This window comes from Phaseolus vulgaris, chromosome 7 (assembly GCF_051622355.1).
Source record: "Phaseolus vulgaris cultivar YP4 chromosome 7, ASM5162235v1, whole genome shotgun sequence".
NCBI classification, from domain to species: domain Eukaryota; kingdom Viridiplantae; phylum Streptophyta; class Magnoliopsida; order Fabales; family Fabaceae; genus Phaseolus; species Phaseolus vulgaris.
Window position 1 is genome coordinate 14217024 of NC_143504.1, and position 17890 is coordinate 14234913.

General features: G+C 37.6%; 3 protein-coding genes across 7 annotated transcripts; 1 reads left to right on the forward strand and 2 right to left on the reverse strand.

The window, feature by feature from the left end:
* Positions 1-6027, forward strand: LOC137828039 (cryptochrome-1). Of its 5 annotated transcripts, none has more exons than XM_068634440.2 (6): positions 1-977; positions 1096-1548; positions 2256-2477; positions 2695-3401; positions 4595-5252; positions 5722-6027. In XM_068634440.2, the coding sequence occupies exons 2-6, from the start codon at positions 1239-1241 to the stop codon at positions 5730-5732; spliced, it is 1908 nt and encodes a 635-aa protein (XP_068490541.1). In that variant the 5' UTR covers positions 1-977; positions 1096-1238; the 3' UTR covers positions 5733-6027. The 5 variants fall into 5 exon arrangements, with proteins under 5 accessions (XP_068490541.1, XP_068490540.1, XP_068490543.1 ...); XM_068634439.2 differs by having other exon boundaries at positions 35-633; XM_068634442.2 differs by having other exon boundaries at positions 77-977; positions 5728-6027.
* Positions 6028-7384: 1357 nt separating this feature from the next.
* Positions 7385-9020, reverse strand: LOC137828040 (putative aspartic proteinase GIP2). The gene has a single exon (XM_068634443.1). It carries the CDS (start codon positions 8858-8860, stop codon positions 7544-7546), a length of 1317 nt encoding a protein of 438 aa, XP_068490544.1. The 5' UTR covers positions 8861-9020; the 3' UTR covers positions 7385-7543.
* Positions 9021-13128: 4108 nt separating this feature from the next.
* Positions 13129-14910, reverse strand: LOC150025794 (uncharacterized). The gene is made up of 4 exons (XM_090304740.1): positions 14644-14910; positions 14354-14560; positions 14089-14271; positions 13129-13143 (listed from the first exon to the last, which is right to left on the reverse strand). The coding sequence occupies exons 1-4, from the start codon at positions 14908-14910 to the stop codon at positions 13129-13131; spliced, it is 672 nt and encodes a 223-aa protein (XP_090160866.1).
* Positions 14911-17890: the final 2980 nt, after the last annotated feature.

A 17890-nucleotide genomic window follows, 5' to 3' on the forward strand; every position in this document is an offset into this window, starting at 1 on the left:
AGCTAGTTAACGAATCATCGTACGCAAGAAAAAAAATCTTGTTAGAGTACTTATGACTAACGGTGTCATCATCAGTGATCAAAGTAAAAATCATACATGTCTTTAACAAAGAAAAAATAATTTGAGTTTCATTGTGTTGATATAGAACAAAAGTCCATGTCATGATTATCTTTTACAAAGTCACGACGCACAACTGTTGTTGTTACGCCCACCAGGTTTTGGATTTATTGAGGATATTTTCATGATGTTGTGGTAAAAATTTGGTCCGTTTTGATGAAGTTGTGGAAGCTGCTAGTAGCCCCTAGTGACATGTTCAATGTTCTTATCCTTTCGTCTCTGTTAATCATACGTGTCTGTCTCCCACTTTCATCAGTGCACATACCTTGTGATCTTCCACACGTGATCACTCACTAATCAGATCCTCTCTACCCTCCCAACACACTTCCATGATTCAATCACTGTTGCCTCCTTTGTGGCCTGTATTATTTATTACTAGCTAAGCTGTGACTTAGGTCGAATCTTTATTTGATTTGATTTGGTGCAGCTAAACTTTGATGATGATTGAGTTGTGAGTATTAAATATCTAGCTGCTGAAGGGTATTTGACATCTTCCTCATATAGTCCGAATTTAAGGTGTGTTTGAGGGTGGATTTGAAGAACTTTCCAGTTCTTCATCTCTATATTGAAGAATTATTTTATTGTATAATATTTTGAATATTCCAACTCGGTGGTTTGTGGATTTTTATGCTTTTGCAACCTTTATTATTCTTCAGTCACTTTTGTTTCTCGATTGAAAAATTTCCTCTTTTCTTTTTGTTATTTTTAACTGTGGTCTTTAAATTGGTGAGTGAGACATGTGGGGATGGGTTCTATGAGTAGGATTTAGGTTTGAATAGCTTACACAAAGCAAAGTGGCATCCAAGTTGGACATCCTGATAAGCTACTTGTTTCTTGGTCCACTTTGGCTGTGATTTGAGGTTCTCTTCTCATGCTTCTATATAGATATCTTTATATTTTTGGCAAAAATTCAGATCCAACCTTTGTATATAATATCTTGTCTTGTATATAAATTTTCACATATTTTCTTTTGACAAGGATCTTGATTAGGAGAACCGTGAAGTGCTGAGGCCAACTTCGTAATTCTTTAATTTGGTACGAGTAACTTGTGGAGAAGTTACTCTGACATGTTATGAGGTTTAAAGTTTTGGCTGTGCCATGAAAAATTGGAAGTGTACAATATGGGTAGCAACAGGACTATTGTTTGGTTCAGAAGGGACCTTAGAATTGAGGACAATCCGGCATTAGCTGCTGCTGCCAGGGAGGGCTCTGTACTCCCTGTTTATATATGGTGCCCTAAAGAGGAGGGACAGTTTTATCCAGGAAGAGTGTCAAGGTGGTGGCTGAAGCAGTCTCTTGCTCACCTAGATCGCTCACTGAAGTCTCTTGGAACCAGGCTTGTGCTCATCAAAACCCATAGTACTGTCACCGCTCTTTTGGAGTGCATAAAGGCCATTCAAGCAACCAAAGTAGTGTTTAACCATCTATATGGTAAGTGCTGCAGTCAGAATGTAGATGGTGTAAATTTAGCTTTCTATTTTAAATGTTTTACTCAGTTTTGAAGTGCATCCCATCCTATCATATATTTGGTATCATTTATTGTTTTGGATCTCCAAAAATTGAAGAAGCTAGTGGAGGCCTTTTCTATTGATAATCTAGAGGTGCTTTAGGGCTGAGCTTCAAGGTAGGATACTCCTTCAAGACAGTCCTCCAAACTGAACATATCGGTCTGTTCACTGAGTGACAATTACTTGAGGCGTTCTCACCCTTACTATTTTGGTTTTGTGTTTCAGTTTGATAATCTGCTACTGAAAAATGGCGCATGATTGTCAAATATGGAGAATTTTAAAAATATACATTGATTCTTAATTGCCATAACACATTAAAAGTCATTATGTAGCAGGTGACATGAGGAATTAGCAGTAAATCCTTATTTTTGTTTGGTGACTGTTGATACACAAATGCATGTACTCTATGTTTTACTTGTTTCAAGCATTCTATTCTAGCACTACTACTTTTCTTTTGTTTGTCATATTAATTATTTAGTCTTTTAATGGCAGCTTAAGGAGTTGAGACATAAGAATTAACTGGCACTAACAGGATTGCTTAATAAGAAACAAAATAAGTTGGACACATATTTCATCGCAGTCTAGTTGTAGCTAGCTGATCCATATCTCTTACCCTCAATGTTTTACCAGATCCAGTTTCACTTGTCCGTGATCATAACATCAAAGAAAAACTAGTGGAACAAGGCATATCTGTGCAAAGCTACAATGGGGATCTGTTGTATGAGCCATGGGAATTATATACTGAGAGTGGACGTGCTTTCACCACCTTTAATGCTTTTTGGACGAAATGCTTGCACAAGCAAATGGATATTGTTTCACTTGTTCCTCCGTGGCAATTAACTCCAGCTGAAGGTATGATGTGACTATACACATAATTCATGTTATTTTGATTTGATTGTTGATATCAAGTTACTGCTAGAGGTTAAGAACTAGGAAGCAAGTCTAGTTCTAAGACATGGAAACTAGCTGCAATCTGATAACCTTCTGTTATTATATCAACCTGTGTGCATATTAACTTGTCATACATATAAAACACGTGAGAATTTGTTTTCTCTCCTGTTGATTACAGGAAAAGTTGAGGATTGTTCAGTGGAAGAACTGGGTCTTGAAAATGAATTAGAAAAACCAAGCAATGCGTTACTAGGACGAGCATGGTCACCGGGTTGGAGAAATGCCGACAAGGCTTTAACAGAATTTGTGGAGCAGCATCTACTTCACTACTCCAAGAAAAGGCTGAAGGTAGGTGGAGACTCCACCTCACTCTTGTCCCCATATCTTCACTTTGGCGAATTGAGTGTGAGGAAAGTTTTTCAAGTGACACGTATGAAGCAAATATTATGGACAAATGAAGGCAACAGTGTTGGCGAAGAGAGTGTAAATGTTTTCCTCAGAGCCATTGGACTTAGAGAGTACTCACGTTATCTTTGTTTCAACTTTCCCTTCACTCACGAGAGAGCACTTCTGGGGCACTTAAAGTTTTTTCCTTGGAATCCTGATCCTGATAAATTTAAGACTTGGAGACAAGGGAGGACTGGCTATCCTTTGGTTGATGCAGGAATGAGAGAACTTTGGGCTACAGGATGGATACACAGCAGAATAAGAGTGATAGTTTCCAGTTTTGCTGTCAAAATGTTGCTTTTACCCTGGAAATGGGGGATGAAGTATTTCTGGGACACACTTTTGGATGCAGACCTTGAAAGTGATATCTTGGGTTGGCAGTATATCTCAGGAGGCTTACCAGATGGTCATGAGCTTGAGCGCTTGGACAATCCTGAGGTATCAATCAGATGGGATATTTTATATTCCATAACTTCATTTCTATGCACTTTCAAGGTTGCTTAATTAACATAACTTACATTATCACTGCCTGTTATAGCATTTAAATTACTGCAGCCAAACTCTCTTGTTTCCTTACATCTTCTCTATCCTCATGTGCCACTTTTTATATATAAGGACTTTAGTTACACTCACTAAATAGTAACACTGCACAAAATTAGAAGATGTTGATTTTGTGTAGTGAAGCAAAAACTGACACAGTCCAAGTTACCCTACTGTAAATAGGAAAATTAGATTCTTACTTTTTCATAATTTATTCAATTCCTCTTTTATAACTGGTAAATTTACCTGTTCATATTTCTCTTACAAGTTTTATAAAAGGAAGGATTAATTTTGATCCCTATAAAAAAATTTCCTTTTAGTACTTAAATCCATCCCCTCTTAATTCTTACACATACCATTTTTAGTTGCTGCTCATAATTAATTTTAATCCTTTTAGTCCCTGTAGCAAGGACTGAAAGAGATTAAAAATAGTAACTGTAGGGACTAAAAGAGACAAATTTTGTATCTATAGGGATGAGTACTTAAGCTTAAAAGGAATAAATCTTCAACACTTACAGTCTATCTCCTTTCTGTCTCAGGATAATTTAAAGTTCTGATTCATGTACTAGTACAGGGGCATAAGGACTTCTATGAGATAAAAATATGAGGAAAAATCAAATTAAATTTTCCAAAGTTAAAATTAACTTATGCATAAGCTAATTTGTAGGAGCTCTCTCATATACCTTATCTAATTTTTTTATTTTTAACTTGTGAATGAGTTAATATTAGCTTATGGATAAGTTCATTTAATTTTTTCTTCTTTTTATTTTCTCCTAGATGTCTTTATGCAGAAGCTCATCCAAACAGACCCTTTGTATTTTGAGTTTTGCATTTGATTATTTGTCTCATTGAAAATTCATGGCTTTCTTGGTTCCATTTCCGCTCAAATGTTCTGTAGGTTAGGAATCCTAGTAGTTAGAAAGTTACCTTCTGCTAAGATGCATATTTAACTGAGTCTGTTATCACTTTTTCCCCTTCAGGAAAAGTAAAAAGAAAACTATTAGTCTCCCTATAGGCTTCATTTCATCTAGAAGGTTAGAAAATAATAAAAATAAAAGTAAGAAGTCTCATATCTGTAATTTTGATGACAGATTCTAGGGGCTAAGTTTGATCCAGAAGGTGACTATGTGAGGCAATGGCTCCCTGAGTTGGCAAGAATGCCAACAGAGTGGATTCATCATCCCTGGGATGCACCGCTTACAGTGCTTAGAGCATCAGGAGTTGAGTTGGGTCAAAATTACCCAAAGCCAATGATTGATGTAGATTTGGCCAGAGAAAAACTCACTGAAGCTATATTTAAGATGTGGGAATCTGAGGCAGCAGCAAAAGCTGCTGGCTCTGAACCAAGGGATGAAGTTGTTGTAGACAACACTAACAGCGGTGAAAACTTGGACACTCCAAAAGTTGTCTTTCTGGAAAAGGCTCCGTGTGCTACTGTTTCTGCTAATGATCAGAAGGTGCCAGCACTTCCGGATTCCAAAAAAGACCACCCTCCTACTCGTAAGAGGCCAAATTGTATGGTGGAGGAGGGGCAGAACCAGGGTAATTCTCAAAATCATAACAAAGATACTGGGATGTCAAGCGTTGACCAAGACATTTGCTCCACAGCTGATTCTTCATCGTGTAAGAAGCAGTGTGCCAGTACAAGCTCATATTCATTTTCAGTTCCACAACAGTGTTCCTCATCTTCCAATCTAAAGTGGCCATGGCAAGAACAGATTGACATGGAGCAGAGTTCTAGCAAAGATGGTAAGTATATTCTTACATTTCCAAGGGAGAAAAGAAATTAAAATACAGTCTCAAACAAGAGACATTTTTTCAAAGTTATTTCAATAAATGTTTGTGATAATGCTTTAGCTGATCCAGCAAATTTCAAAACTGCATTCATTAATAACTTAAGTCTCTGCTACAACTGAATGGATCAGCAATGAAACTATTGTTCGTATCATATGCAAAAAATGTCCACAATACAGATTGAATTAATCAGGGTCCTCCAAACAGTTTCGTAGCCTTGTGGCACACGAGCAGTTTATCCCATAAATTTTAAGCTTTACAGTTATGTTGAGCATGTTCATAGTGCATGGTAGGTTACTAGGATTCATAATTTATTTAACAAGAAAACCTTGAATTCTACCAACTGATTTACAATGATGTACTCAATTTTTTGCAACTTTGTTGGGTTTTTGCGTGCTACTAATAAATAAGAGTTTCAATGCAGGAGCAGTGTGAATTTAATGTTGTTCTTGTTGATAAATTCAATAGCAGCTGCAGCACTCAGTGAAAGAAAACGGTGGCATGTTTAAGACCTGCAGTTTGTTTAGCATATGCTATCAATCAGTTGTGTAATAGGTTATGAAATCCAACAAGGAGAACAGGGATTAAAACAACAGTGAACAATGTATATTATGAACTTGTGCGATTGGCTGGTCCAAACGCATTCTGACAATCTCGTAATTACAAGCTATATCGACAAATACTCTACGCAAAAGACTACTTTAATATAGCTTGCATTTTATTCGTATTACTCAAGCCTTTTGTTTTTGCGCAATTGCACATTATTTTCCGAAATGTTAAAACAATAATAGACAAACTAGTACTGCCTTTCTTAATTTTGTTACAGTTTAATTCAATCATGTGTAATTAAAAGTTTTTGGGAGTTGTGACACACTATGGCTGGATTTCTTTTTTTAATGGTTCAGTAGTTTCCTTTTGGTAACACTAATCTATAGCAAGGAAAAAGCATCTCATGCCTTTCAATAAAAAACACTTCATGCTGAAAATCTTCTCAGTGCTAGTTATGACATTTTAGATTGGAGGAGCGTTGGCATGAATGAAGCGTGTTATAACTGGGATTGGACTCAACTTGATCCAAAAGCTGGTTCATGTTTTTGGCACATCCAATGATGCAATCCTCCTTGGCTCCAATGGTTGAAACCTGGAAGGATTGATGATGAAGCTTGCGGAAGCATGAATCAATGGATGAACATGAAGGAAGTGGCACGGTTTGGTGAAATATAGAGAGGTTAGGTCAACTTTTTTAGCTGAAGAGAGATTAGGTCAACTCTTAAAATTAGGAGTAAAGAATAAGTAGAAGTCATACACAATTTGACAATATTTCATCATATTATTGAAAGCTAAAAATTAAAAAAGCTAAAAATTAAGAAAGGTGCACTCCTATTTACAAAAGACTTGGGTGTCTAAAATAAGAAATAAGAATTTTAACTTAAAAACTCTTCATTAAGAAGGTGACAAGTGACATCACATATAGAGTAACATCACATGTTCTATGCTCAAGATTCTCCCAAATGAGAGGACGAGTCACATTTCTATTTCTAACTTAGACGGTTTATTACTATACAAACCCACTCTTCTATTAGTTCAAATACAAAACTCAAAATTAAACAAGACCCAAATAATATTTTGTTCTACTTGACTTGAAAATAATGTATAAACTACGTACAATTCTTACAATGCTAAGAACCAGACTCTTCGATTAGAAGTACTCCTCAACAAGAAAGTTTTATCTTTTTCTATCATATTAACCGATGGTTTTGAGCCGGATAGTTTTTATCAACCAAGGTTATTAATCAACAATTTTTTCTCTAATTCTTGCAGTGTGACTTGTATCCAAGAGTTAGCTATTTGGTTGAAACAATCACCCATCTAGCGTGTGCAAAGGAACGGGGCAGCATGAGACTAACTCCAATGGTTTATCTATTCACCACGTGTTGGGATAAGAAGCTCTTAATTATGAGCAGTCATGGTCACAGTTACATTTTATAACAGTGGTAATGATGTGCTATAACTTGTTGTTTTGATTCTTATGATTCATATTGAGGAAGAATAAAACCAAAAAGTAATTAAAGATGTAGAGATGAATATGATGGAACAACCATGGTCTTTATTTGCAGACTAGAGATGAGGCAATTAAGTTTGGAGGGTATTGGTAAAGATATTAACCTCACTTATTCATCACCTCGTCTACACACATTGGTCTTAACTTACAGTACAAATTTTGATTATGACAGAATAATCAAAGTCTAAGTAGAAGAGGTAAAGTTAAAGTTGGCACAGTTGGTGTGTTCCAAGAAGAGCGAGCTGAAGCCAAGCCTAGAGGTTGCTAAATCAAATTGTAGGAAGTTGTTCTCCAACTGTTGTGCTCCAATAGTGATTGAAGTCATTGGGTGAGAACCACCCGCCACAAATCCAACATGGGCTGTACTTGGACCTGATCCAGCATCAACAAAACCCAAGCAAATTACATCATCAAACCGCACCATCGAATTTGCACCAATGATGCTCCATACCACTTGCTCATTCTGCAACACAAGATTTATGGTAGGCACAGCCGGGCCCATTCTTGTTGACCCAATGTCTTGGTTTGCAAAGCAAGTCCCAAATGGAGCCACAGGTGCAACAGTAGCGGCTCCAACTGCTTTCACAAAGGCCTCAGACACAGCTTTGTAAATTGAGGTCTCCATCACAGTGTATGGATTAACAGTGCTAATCTTAGTCCCACCAACGCCATTTCTATCTATAGACAAAAGGGTTTTGTTCAATGCTACATTTTTGTCTGAAATTCTTATAGATTTCACTCCAATGAAGTATTCAACCGATGGTTCCCCCAAGAAAGCACTTGGAGCAGTGCTAACAGGGTTTGTAATTAGAGGGGTGAAAGTGAGAACCTTTGAGATATCCGCGTTCAAATAACCAAAATTATAAGGGCCATCACCAAAAAACATAACACCATCTGTCATAGTGGAGGAACTCAAGCAAATGGCAAATTTTCTGGGGAAGCTGAAAGCTGATGCAAATTGAGAAGGAAAGGAAACTTTAGTCCTGCCAAGACCAGCCATTCCTCTAACCCCACTAGCAAGGCCTTTCTGGACAACATTAGATCCACATATGAATAGAAACTTGGGCACAGAAACCACCCTAACAGGATTGTTTCCATCAGTGGAATTGGTAGCAACAACATCAGCATGAATGTCACCGTATGTGGAGACCCCAGTTACAGTGTTGCTAGGAGAGCGACCGCAAATTTTCTCCCCGCTGCAACCATTTGACCCGAACAGTGAGCACTGAGCAGAGCCACAATGGGCAGGTTTAGAGGTGGATGAGACATAGCCCTTTTCACAGTTCACCCAAAAGTAACCACCACCAAGATCAACGGTTAGCTTAACCGGCACAAGTGGGGTTCTTTGTTTGATTCGGGTGACATACTGGGGAGCAGAGGCAGAAACATCTTTGGTGACAGGAAGAACAAGTGCTTTTGGTCTGAAAGAGGTTTGAGCTATGGAGGGGGAAATGAACAACGTAAGAAAGGACAAAAGTAAGAGTTTAGCAGATGCAGCCATTGGAACACCGCGAGCATAAACTGTAAGGTAGTAGAAGAGAGGTGAAGATAAAGATAGAGATCAAAGGAAACGTTTAAGTGATGTGAATAATATGGAGCAGGATTGGGACCTAGTTATATAGGTTTTTCATGTTTGACTTTTCTTCCACTTTTGGAAGATTTTCAGCAAGTTGAGCACACAGATTCCTTAGTTAATATAACGCGTGTCACTGTCAAAGGTGGCAACTCACTTCATGCAATGGTAGACTCAAATATGTCCACCACCTCTTCCCCAAGATCATATTGGGATTTGGATTGCCTCTGGTCAATAATTTCACATCACCACACCCAAACTCTTGAATGAAATATAGTATTATTTAAATTTTAACCCACAAATACCAAATTTCATAATTAAATGATCTTGATTTTTTTTATTTAAGTATGTTTTGTAAAGAAAATATTATGCATTTAAGTTCTTACTTTCGTGAGACTAAGTTTACATGTAGCATGTTTATTTTAGTTTTTGTATAATTGTTAGGTGTACGCTATAATGGGATGAAATATAAATACATGTAAATACGACACCAATATAAATTCAAACTCTCATAGTTATCACGATATTTGACAATGATATTGAATTGACTATGTTAATGATAAAGTTCTTTTTTGAATACTTGTTTGATAAATACAAAACTCGAAGCCCCGCAATATTTTAAAAGAATGCTATATTTTCAAATAATGAATTTGGAACTTCACATAAAAATATTTCGTTGCATTTAAGTCGACAATAAGAAGATCAAGGTTACACCATTTTTACATTATTTGGTGTATAGCAAAATTAGAAAATATCTCAAAAATGTTTGGGAGGAGGCAAGGAGATCAGGAAGGAACTGGAACTAAACGTGAAACTCATAACAACTCGAATGATTTCACCACTTTCTTTTTTGCTAACTTTCCAAGGGTATGGAAAAATGGACATGATCAAGATTTTCAGAAGATGAGCAAGGGTTAATGAAGTGTTTATTGCAAGAAGACTTAACAAATGGGGGAGAAGATTTGGGTTTTTTAGATTCTTTGAAGTGAGAAATGTGGGGAGGCTAGAGAGGGACTTACATCATATATATATTGGGAACAAGAAGTTACATGTAAACATCCTAAGATACACGAGGAATGAGGAGGGAGCCAATAGGACGGATAGTGAAAACAGGGTGAAACATACAGAGAAGGTAATAAATCCTAGAAAGTTGCAAGCAGAGGCCCATATTGCTCATGATCAGAAGAAAACAAAAGAGGTTTGGAAGGTGAAAACAAGGGGAAAATCATTTGCGAACGTTGTCAAAGATGATTCACAAAGGAGGTGGAAGGGACCAATCATCAAAACAAAACAGAAGGTTTTACCTTGGATGGAATCCAGTGTGATTGGGCAGTTTAGAGATGAGTTGGACTATGAACAACTGGGTGATGAGTTTGTGAAAGGAGGTATGAACATGGTTAGAGTGAGGTATATGGGGGATAATCTCGTCCTCCTTACTCCACGAGAAGGGAATAACATGGAGGAGCTGATTAACCTCAATAAGGAATGGTTTGAGAGTGTCTTCAAGAAAATCGAACCATGGTCGGCGGAGCATGTTGCGGGCCACAAAGTTGTGTGGGTGAGATGTTATGGGCTTCCTCTAACTTTATGGAATATCGATTTCTTTTTGAAGGTGGCAGGCGAGGTAGCAACCTTAGTATCCGTAGATGAATCGACGGTGCTGTGGGAAAACCTAGAGTATGCGAGACTCTAGGTTCACTTGCTCAAAAACTATAATGCTAAAGTGGCTAAAAGTATGAGGATTAATGGCCAAACGCTTAGCATTTTCATTGAAGAAGAACACCTTACAAAATTCGGAGGTCAGTGTGTGTGCCACTGAAATTTTCTTGATTCCTCCGATAGCGTCTCTTCATCAGAGACCTACGTTGAGGAAACGGCTCAGTTGGTATCAAGCAGGGAGGTGGAGGTCATGTGTGGAGGGGTAGACCGCCGATTAGAGGAGGAGACGGAGGGAGGGGAGACCTTGAGTGCGAATAGGACAAAAGGGTCGTATTCTAAGGTACTTGCTACCATCAAACCTGGTGTTCAGAGAAAAGAACCCTGGTTATTCACCAAAGAGGAAACTGAGGGCCAGAAGGAGTCTACGGAGGCTGCTGTGTTAAATCAGGCTGAACCAGTCCCACAAAATTACCATTCTGTGAATACTGAGTTGGCTAAGCTGGTGGTGGAAATAGAATGTAGGGGTACTCAGAGTGAGCCCAAAGCACCTTTGGGCCTGGAGGGGAATGACGAGGCCCAATTCTGGAGTGGGGGTGATTCTGGAGAGTGTCAAACACAAAGAGTTGGTGCATTTTCTACTGCGAGGAAGAGTGCCTCAGAGGTGAACGATGGAGGCAACCATGTACGAGGCGTGGAGAAACCTAATTGCGAGCCAAAAGGAAACAGTGAAGACAATATGTTGTATAATCCAAACCCTAACCCTATGATGACTAGGAATAATGGAGGATTGAAACTGCATGGCTTGCTTGAACCTGAGGAAGGTGCTTGAACCAGAGGAAGGTGAAGTGGGAAGCTCGTGCAATATATCTTCACGACGACGCTAGGTTAAAAAGACCTTAGTGAATTGGTGGAGCCAAGTACTCATCCTAGGCGATCCGTCAGACTGAGTGAGAGGTTGTCTCAGGCGAGGAAGGCACTAGTGCAGATATGTAAAACAAATGCGGCTATTTTAAATTTACAAATGTGGTCAGAGAACCGCATTTGATCAGCACGCATTCGTAAATCTGGCATTTACAAATGCGGTCATAAGACCGCATTCATAAATCACATTTACAAATGCGGTTACCTAAAATAACCGCATTTGTATATTATTGTGAATGAGGGATGGGTTTGGGGTTTAGGATTTATGAATGCGGTCTTGGTAAAAATCGCATTCATAAATCACTATTTACAAATGCGGTCTTGGTAAATGACCGCATTTGTAAATAGTGTTTTTTTTTTAAAGTTCATTTTGTTTTGTGCAGAAACCATATATTTTAATAACCTGCATAATGATCAAACCCAGCCAGACAAATACAGAAATATAGTAATCAATTGAAATCATCAAAATGTACATTTACAAGTGATCAAATTACATATAATAAAACCACTATTGTTTACCTATGCTAGAGTTATAAAAATTAATGAAATATGTGGACCAAGAATCTCTAACATATGAAATGCCTTCCTCACTCATTGGTGTTTCTTCTGTGAATAACTGCATTGCAAAGTTGACATAAATTAGTATTTAGATATATATATGTTCAAGAATTATAAAAATGATTTAACATATATAGTACCTCTTTCCAACCAGTTTTAACACCTAGTCTTATAATGGTAATCATCCATTGCATAATGTAATAGCCACACTCATAGCTTCCTGGTTGTTTATTACACTATAATTCAATAAAAAGTAATATGTCAGTATATTGATAAACAATGATAATAGAGAAAGAAAAAAATTACAAACCTTTACTCTTATGTAGTTCAAATTATTTGAATTGGATCGACCTTTTAGGATGTTATATCCACGCCATGAACTGGTTAATACAAAAAACCTCGTTAGTAGATGGTTAATTAGTAACATATTTAAAGTTAAGTTTATACTATACTTACGTATCAATGATATCCTTAAATTTTGTGGGAATCTTCTTGTGTAGGGAACAGAACCACACAGCAGTCTTATCAACCATTGATAAGACAAGTAACTGCCAATGATGCCTATATGATCAATGAAAAGAGTTAGTAAATATTTAAAACATGAAATAATAATAATTGATGACATATAATTAAACTTACTCATTAATATAAGGGCATAAATAAAATTGTTTTCCCTCTTTTTCCAGGGTGTTAGTGATGTATGCTTGAGTCTCAGTTGAGTTTGGTCCAACGGGATTAGTATATGCAGGATCTAAGAATCCATACATATTTTCCTTCCCCTCAGTGATACAGACTCTATGCAAAAACCTACAAGTTTTTAGTTAAAGCATAATCAATAATAATTTAACATAAAGTAAATTGAATAATAGGTAAAGATACTTACATCATAAAAAATGGAATTATACTTATATTGAGCTCCTGTTTCCCAGATATAAATTCTGATAAATCTGTGTTGTAAATCATCAGTGGCAGATCAGTGTTTATTTGAAAAAATGTATTATCCCACGGAATTGGAAAAGGATCATTGCCAATCTGACTAGCAATGAGACGTATGGAAGTCATAGGATCGTCAACTGGAACCTCACGCTTCTTTTTCGGACTTGGTGGCTGAAAAGGTTTCTACAAAATAAACAACATTTGTATTAAATTATATGTAATATATAAATATAAATAAAAAATAATATAATGAAACGAAATTATTACATGAGGTTCGGGCATAGATCGAATGAGCTCTCTGGGCCAGGCAACGAATGTCTGAAATGCATCGGCCACAGTGGTTACCTCATCTGAAGGTAGTGGAACAGGAGCATCAGGAAATCGTACTTTTTCAACTGTTACCTTCGCCACATAAGGGGAGAGAGGAACGTTATGTAAGGTGGTGGCGTTTTTATAGACTTTTCCAAGTGCCACCACCCAAGGAAGTTTGCCGCCCACTACCAGTAGCTCACAATCCTCTGTCTGCCCATTGATATCATCCCCTGATGTTGGAGGAGCCGCACAACTCCCCTTTGTGCTCTTGGGAGTGGGACTAACAAGGGGTTCAATCGGCTCAGCACAAACTTGTTGCGATAGAAACTCTTGTCGCATTCGATCATTCTCCTTTTTCATCTCCAGCCACATCAAATCAGTCTCCTTTCTCATCTCCTCCATTATTTCTTCACGTAACTTACTCTTCATTTGAGTTTCCTTCTTGGAGGAGGAGGATGGTTGTCGTTCTGAAACTCCAAAATAAAGTTTAATTCCGACCCCTTGTCCAGCTGCATGAACACGACCAGAGTGTTCAGGTCGTCCAATTGCTTCAACCAGGATCGTGACGACCTTCAGCAACAAATTTACCGTCGGATTCCAAGGAATCCTGCAAGAGTACACAAAAATCATATTTTCAATCATTAATATAATTAATGCTTTAAAAAAAATTGAAAATAACAAAAATAACTTACAATTTTTTCGATTATAACCCCGGATTGCTCAGAACTTGGTGCACCCGACTTTTTAATTCGGGCCCTCTTCCATTTTACATGGCGAAAAGGTGGTGATGGAGGAGAAGTGACCCCTGTTTCCACATTCTCAGACAACGTCCCCTGTTGAAATTTCTCCTTTTCCACCATCAGTGTTTGCTCAAGTTTTCGATACCCCGAACGAGACATAACGTGCGGGGTAAGATTCTTCAAAGCTATCTCTTGAGCTTTCTTCCGACGATCCTGTCATAATTGAAATAAACAAACTGAAGTAAATAAGATAAACTTATTAATGTTATATAAATAAAAAAGTTACTTCACTTACCATCCAAGCCTCATTTTCACGGCTTTCTCTAAAAAGACGCCATGTCTCTTCATCAATATGTTGGTACTTTAAACATGGATTTTCGTCTTTAAGGTCGCCAAAAATGTATCTCGAAGTCAGTCTTGACTTAAAGGTACGAAATTTAAGTGCGATATTGGATAATATCTTTGATCGAAGCGGTTCCACATCAGGAATGTCAAAGTTTGCCTGGAAAATAACATCATCAAATTAAAATTAATTAATCAATATTAAAAAGCATTATATGATAACAATAATAATGTAAAGCTTACCAGAACATCCTCCCATAGCATGTTCCGATCAACCTCTGAAACCTCATCCCATGAATTAATCAAAATGGAGAGCCTCTCACGAGAAACAACTCCAAGATAGCTCATAAACTCATCTGCCTTAGGACCAAAAGCCACTCCAGTGTTGACGTCAATGTCAACATGTGTCTTCTCACCAGCAGCACGTCTCAATGCAAGACGCTTCAATCTAGTAGGTCCTCTACTGCCTCGTCCAGATCGAGGTCTGACTGGAGTCTGGTCGTCATCCATGTCTCTGTTAAAAAAATTAGGTAACAAACATTAGTTAATGTGCATCGAATTAAAATCATATAAAAATAATACAAAAAATTCTAAATGTTTATTTACATGTTGCATGTGGGTTGAATGTTTATATGTAAATTCCTTCACTGTGGTCTTTACGGGTTGCATGTACATCATCAAGTACATCGTCATCTTTATTAGTTATCATTGGTGTGAATGAACGAGTTTCGCCATTTTCAATATCATCTATGGCTTCCCCTGGTTTTTTCCCGTGTAAAACGACATACCAATGTTCTGACGTAGGATCTTTCACATAGAAAACCTGAGATGCTTGTTGAACCATTATAAATGGCTCATCTCGATACCCTATCTTTCGAAAGTCCACTAGTGTGAATCCTGATTCATCAATTTTAACCCCACTTTTATTGTCAACCCATTTACACTTGAAAACTGGAACGGAAAACTTAGTGTAGTCAATCTCCCATATCTCTTCTATAAACCCATAGTATGCCATTGATCCAAGTACTGGATTTGTATCTTTCGAAGTCGAAAACTGCATTGACTCGGCTTCAATAGTAACACCAGAATTTTGAACTGTACTCTTTTCATCCATGGACTTCGTGTAAAATATACAATTATTCACTTCGTACGCTCTACATGAGATGACATCAAACTTCAATCCAGCAGCCAACCAAGTCAAGGTCTCTGATGCCGTTGAATCCTTGAACACATCATCTTTAAACCAAGGCATGAAAGTTCTATTATGTTCCATCAAGACCCATTTCTCTGCTTGTCTTGGGTTATTTGCCTTCACAATGGCTTTATGAGCTTCTATGTAAGGTACAACTTCATCTGTGTTATTCAATATGTACAAATGTGCTTGCAAGACTTCTGATCGAGATTTGCTTACAATATTCACACCACGTAAACATTTAGTTGTAGAACGCCTGTGGTGCCATGAATTAGCTGGAACACCTATTGGATTTGCTTTTGTCATGTACTCTGAACAAAATTCAATACTTTCTTCAGCTATGTACCTTTCAATCATTGAAGCCTCTGGACGATAATGATTTTTCACATAACCTTTCAAAATTTTCATATACCGCTCAACAGGATACATCCATCTTAAGTACACTGGTCCACACAATCTAACATCTCTTACCAGATGCACCACTAGATGAACCATGATGTCAAAAAAAGACGGAGGAAAAAACATCTCCAATTCACACAAGATAACAACAATTTCATTTTGAAGTTCATCTAGTTTTGAGGGATCAATGACTTTACAACAGATGGAAGAGAAGAATGAGCACAAACGGGTTATGGTATGTCTAACATTTTTTGGTAAGATCCCACGGATAGCTACCGGCAACAACTGTAGCATCAAGATGTGACAATCATGAGACTTCAACCCAATTAACTTCAAATCTTGCATTGACACTAGGCTCTTCACATTTGAGGAATGTCCTTGTGGCACTTTCACACCCTTTAGACATTGACAAAAACTAATTTTTTCATCTTTTGACATTGTGTAACAGGCTGGGGGCAAATATGTACGCTTACCCATTTCTATGGGTGCCAACTCGCCGCGTATGTTCATCTCAATCAAATCTAAACGAGCATTTAGACCATCCTTCGTCTTCCCGTTAATGTTAAGAAGTGTACCAATTAAGCTATCACACACATTCTTCTCAACATGCATTACATTTATACAATGTCTGACTTCTAACCTCGACCAGTAGGGAAGATCAAAGAAGATTGATTTCTTCTTCCAAATATTTGTCACAGATGACTTTTTTTTTTACTTACCGAAGATGTGGTCTATGTTATTTACCTTTTCGTAAACCTCAACACCGGTTAATGGAGTTGGTGGACCACTACCCTCTTGGTGTCCATTAAAGGCTTTTTTCAACCTCCGGTAAGGATGATGACTTCTAAGAAACCTCCGATGCCGAAGATATACTGTTTTCCTTCCATGTTTCAATTGTTGAGAAGCAGTGTCTTCTTCGCATATTGGACACGCTTTATGACCCTTCACACTATAACCTGATAAGTTATCATATGCCGGAAAGTCATTGATGGTGCAAAATAACATGGCATGCAGCCTGGAAGTTTCTTTACCAAATCCGTCAAATACTTCAACACCCTGATCCCACATTAACTTCAAATCTTCGATTAGGGGACTAAGATAAACATCTATGTCATTCCCTGGCTGTTTCGGACCGGATATCATCATAGACAACATAATGTATTTTCGCTTCATGCACAATCCAGGAGGTAAGTTGTAAATAACCAATATAACAGGCCATGAACTGTGATTTGTACTCATATTACCAAAAAGATTCATTCCATATGTAGCTAAACCAAGTCGAATATTTCTTGATTCTTTACCAAACTCTGGAAACTCATCATCAAATTTCTTCCACTGAATAGAATCAACTGGATGTCGGTACATGCCATCGCATTTCCTCTCATCTGCATGCCATCTAAGATTCTTAGCATCGTCTGGGTTTGCAAACAAACGCTTCATCCTTGGAATGATGGGAAGATACCACATAACCTTCATTGGGGGTTCATGCTTTTCCATCTCATCAATAGAATCATCATCTTTTTGTTTCAACTTATAATGTGATAACCCACACCTCGGACAACTTTTCAACAATTCAAAATCTTTCCGGTATAATATACAATCATTAGGACATGCATGTATCTTTTTATACTCTATACCCATTGGACAAAGAATCTTTTTGGCCTCGTAATTACGATTAGGTAGAGTATTTCCCTCTGGAAGCATATCCTTCAACAACTGGAGCAATTCCGTGAAACTTTTATCAGTCCATCCGTTTATTGCCTTCAAATTCATCAATCTTAATACCGCCGACAACCGTGTGAAGTTAGTTGATCCAAGATACAATGGAGTCTCCGCATCGCTTGACATACTTCCATATCCATGCACTTTTGCAAAAGACTCAGCTCCTACATCACGAAT

What these genes read in the sequence shown, in the direction of transcription:
- LOC137828039 (XM_090304991.1), top strand. Translation starts at nt 1,239, where the DNA reads ATGGGTAGCAACAGGACTATTGTTTGGTTCAGAAGGGACCTTAGAATT. An exon ending in AGTGTTTAACCATCTATATG is followed by an intron (nt 1,549 to 2,255) that starts GTAAGTGCTGCA and finishes ATGTTTTACCAG; the next exon opens with ATCCAGTTTCACTTGTCCGT. An exon ending in AGTTCTAGCAAAGATGGTAA is followed by an intron (nt 5,257 to 5,721) that starts GTATATTCTTAC and finishes GTTTCAATGCAG; the next exon opens with GAGCAGTGTGAATTTAATGT.
- LOC137828040 (XM_068634443.1), bottom strand. Translation starts at nt 8,860, where the DNA reads ATGGCTGCATCTGCTAAACTCTTACTTTTGTCCTTTCTTACGTTGTTC.
- LOC150025794 (XM_090304740.1), bottom strand. Translation starts at nt 14,910, where the DNA reads ATGGATGACGACCAGACTCCAGTCAGACCTCGATCTGGACGAGGCAGT. An exon ending in TGCTATGGGAGGATGTTCTG is followed by an intron (nt 14,561 to 14,643) that starts GTAAGCTTTACA and finishes GTTATTTTCCAG; the next exon opens with GCAAACTTTGACATTCCTGA. An exon ending in GTGAAAATGAGGCTTGGATG is followed by an intron (nt 14,272 to 14,353) that starts GTAAGTGAAGTA and finishes CAATTATGACAG; the next exon opens with GATCGTCGGAAGAAAGCTCA.